This window comes from Phytophthora parasitica (assembly GCF_000247585.1).
Source record: "Phytophthora parasitica INRA-310 unplaced genomic scaffold supercont2.4, whole genome shotgun sequence".
In the NCBI taxonomy this organism is placed as follows: domain Eukaryota; phylum Oomycota; class Peronosporomycetes; order Peronosporales; family Peronosporaceae; genus Phytophthora; species Phytophthora nicotianae.
This window is the reverse complement of record NW_008648990.1, coordinates 1,467,079-1,469,747: the sequence shown is the minus strand read 5'-3', so window position 1 is coordinate 1,469,747 and position 2,669 is coordinate 1,467,079. Positions and strand designations below refer to the sequence as shown.

The 2,669-nt window shown below is 55.2% G+C and overlaps 2 protein-coding genes, 1 non-coding gene and 1 pseudogene across 4 annotated transcripts; 3 read left to right on the top strand and 1 right to left on the bottom strand.

Annotated features, from left to right (window-relative positions):
• Nucleotides 1–545: 545 nt before the first annotated feature.
• On the bottom strand, nt 546–668 carry PPTG_21286 (hypothetical protein; the record flags this gene model as incomplete). Its single annotated transcript, XM_008896539.1, has 1 exon — nt 546–668. One exon carries the CDS (start codon nt 666–668, stop codon nt 546–548), a length of 123 nt encoding a protein of 40 aa, XP_008894787.1.
• An 83-nt stretch (nt 669–751) lies between these two features.
• Nucleotides 752–825, top strand: PPTG_20515 (annotated as a pseudogene). Its single transcript has one exon. The product of its transcript is annotated as a tRNA-OTHER (tRNA).
• Nucleotides 826–876: 51 nt separating this feature from the next.
• PPTG_20514 lies at nt 877–947 on the top strand. Its single transcript has one exon. It is a non-coding gene; the product is annotated as a tRNA-Sec (tRNA).
• Nucleotides 948–987: 40 nt separating this feature from the next.
• On the top strand, nt 988–1,664 carry PPTG_21285 (hypothetical protein; the record flags this gene model as incomplete). The annotated part of the gene is made up of 2 exons (XM_008896538.1): nt 988–1,193; nt 1,499–1,664. 2 exons carry the CDS (start codon nt 988–990, stop codon nt 1,662–1,664), a joined length of 372 nt encoding a protein of 123 aa, XP_008894786.1.
• Nucleotides 1,665–2,669: the final 1,005 nt, after the last annotated feature.

The window sequence follows — 2,669 nt, the reverse complement described above, 5'->3', positions numbered from 1 at the left end:
AGGTGCCTTCGGATATTAAGGACCTATTAACCTTTATTAGGGTGTTGAGTTAACCCCTTTACTCTTTGAGTTAACCGTCTTCCTCTGACGATAAGCTACGGCAGCCCCGCTGCAGTGAGACCACGTCTCGCCAAGACGTCGGAGAGCACTGCGCCTCATCATTGCGTTCTCTAGCTCCCCGAGCTCACGAACACCGATGCATCTCTGACGGCTAACACTTCACCTGCGGCCCACGGCCCAACGCCATCAGCGCCTCGCGCCTCAAGTCCCCGCGAGGTCCCGGACCATTTTGCGCACGCGTGCCTACTCCGAGAGCTACCACACATCTATACTCAGTAGGCGAGTACGGTGTCTGTCGGTCTGTGTGTCTGAACGTCCGTGTGTTCAACGTCTCAGCGCATAAACCTAAGGTGTTGCCTTGGCTACACCACTCTTTTACATGCAATACCACCCATCATGTAGCTTACCCTACCTTCTAAAATGCTCTCAGAAATACATAAATTGCAAATATAGCCCACTAACGGTCACGCTTTTCTGCGACATCCCTATTGGTCAATATTGGTCAATTTAGCGAGCTCCACGGGTTTGGGACCAACCATCCCTACCCACCCGCAAAGCGGGCGGCACTCGTCTAGTACATCCGTGGCCGGGTACAACGCCGCCGACATGGCCCACACTCAATGAACCGCCAACTTGATACGAGCCAAGCTCAAGAGCCATGGGCTTCATGTTCATCCGAACCTTAGGCTCCGACCAACTAGTTCAGTGGTCGAGCGCTCGCTTCAAAAGCGTGAAGCTCGTGGTTCGATTCCACCCTCGAGGACTCAGCCCATATACCTTAACTAAGGTTTTGGACTCACTTGAGCCACGGGTAGCGCCCACATAGCTCAATGGTCGAGCGTTAGCATTCAAAGCCATGGGTCGGTGGTTCGACCCCGTCCGGGACACACCATCTTCGCTGTAACAGCGCAATTCCAGGCTTGGATAATGCTCCTTGAGGAAGTTGCTCCAAAACAAATACGCGTCAATCACGACGCTTGTGCTTGGACCTCGTCCAACACAACACGAAACATCCGCTTCCGTCGGGACCACGTCCCCAACACCACAAGGCAGGTGCCTCCTGCCCCCGCAGCAAGCGTGGATGAGCTGGCCGCTCCAGCCACTGGCCAGCGCCTGAGCTCGGCTACCGACCTGTAGACACCCCGCACTACTGGCGGGAAGAGCTTGACGCTTCGCGACGCAGTCGCGAGCCAATGTTACTCATTGACAGTGGGTGCCAGGTCATAGGCGTCAACAACGTCAGGGCAGTCCTCACGGAGGGGCACTCGAACTCCCATGCGTTCTGTGAATGTGAATATCCTCTCCACTTCACCAAGTACTGGGTACGACCCCGGCGACGACACCGCGCCACAAGGCGTTTCACATTATAGTGGGGCTCACCGAGCTCGTCGAGCTGAGCTGGAGGAGGCCGTGTCTCAGCTGAATTCCAGTGCTGCAGTCAGCACTCGACGGAACGGCGTCTTCGTCCTCACGACGCATGCGTCCGTAACGCGAACGACCACATTCACCGCCAAGCGGGAGGTAACGAAGTGATGTTCCACCCCGTGGACTTTTTGTACGCGCTATTGTCGATTCACAAGCAGGTCTCGGACCCTGAGTACTAAGTCGCTCAGCTATATCTCCAGCTTGACTTGCTCGTGCATCTCAAGCATTTCGCTCCGCGATCTGTGGCTTCGCCACATGCTGTAGGTCAGCTCCCCGTGGTCCCACCACTTGCTGCCCGCAGCAGCACGCGGCCTAGCTGCTCTCTGCCGTTTCGGCGCCAGTGACTCGGCGCTCGCACGAGCCGGGTCCTGGTACGTCTTGAGCAAGCCAACCTAAAACCGGGTGGGTGAGCATCTTCTTTGGGAAAACTTAGCATGTACGCTAGGCTTTTCCTGGCTACGACCTTGAACGGACAATAAACCTAGCTCTCAGTTATGTCTTGAAGACGGCAGACACTGCATGTGTAGGTAGGGTTTTCGCGTTTAATAAAATAAGGTCTCTGGCCTCAAAACTTTCTACATTCCCTCTGCTTCGAGCATCCGCATGCTCCTTTTGCAGGTCTTGGCTCTCACGCGCACCTGGAGCATAACACTAAGTCTCGGCGAGACAAAGTCATCGACTTGTTTGCGTACCACAATAGGGCTGACATCAGCAAGCCGATCTGCTATTCTTCCCGCGCCAAGCCCTGAGCCACCACATGGCGGCCTCAGCGGGACGCGAGGATTCACCAGGCCGTTCACGTAAAACGGGTTGAAACTGGTATTGTTCAACGCAAACGCAACGAATGGGAGCATCTTGCTCCAGAGTTTCGGCGCTTCAGCGCATACGCTATGGAAGATATCCTCCACAATGCGGTTAGCACCATCAGGTCGACCATCGGTCTGCGGATGATCCGCTGTGGACATGTCCAAACGGGTGTCGAGCACCTTAAACAAGGACGTCCAGAACTTCGCGGTGAACGCGGATCTCGATCCGCGACAATTGCCTAAGGCAAGCCATGTTATGCGGAAGACTCTGTCTAGAAACAGCAAAGCTGTACCCTCACCATCGATGGTGTCCGGCACTGCCGCTAAGTGAGCCATCTTGCTCAAGACCACGATACCAGTGTTTCCCGCCTTGTCTTT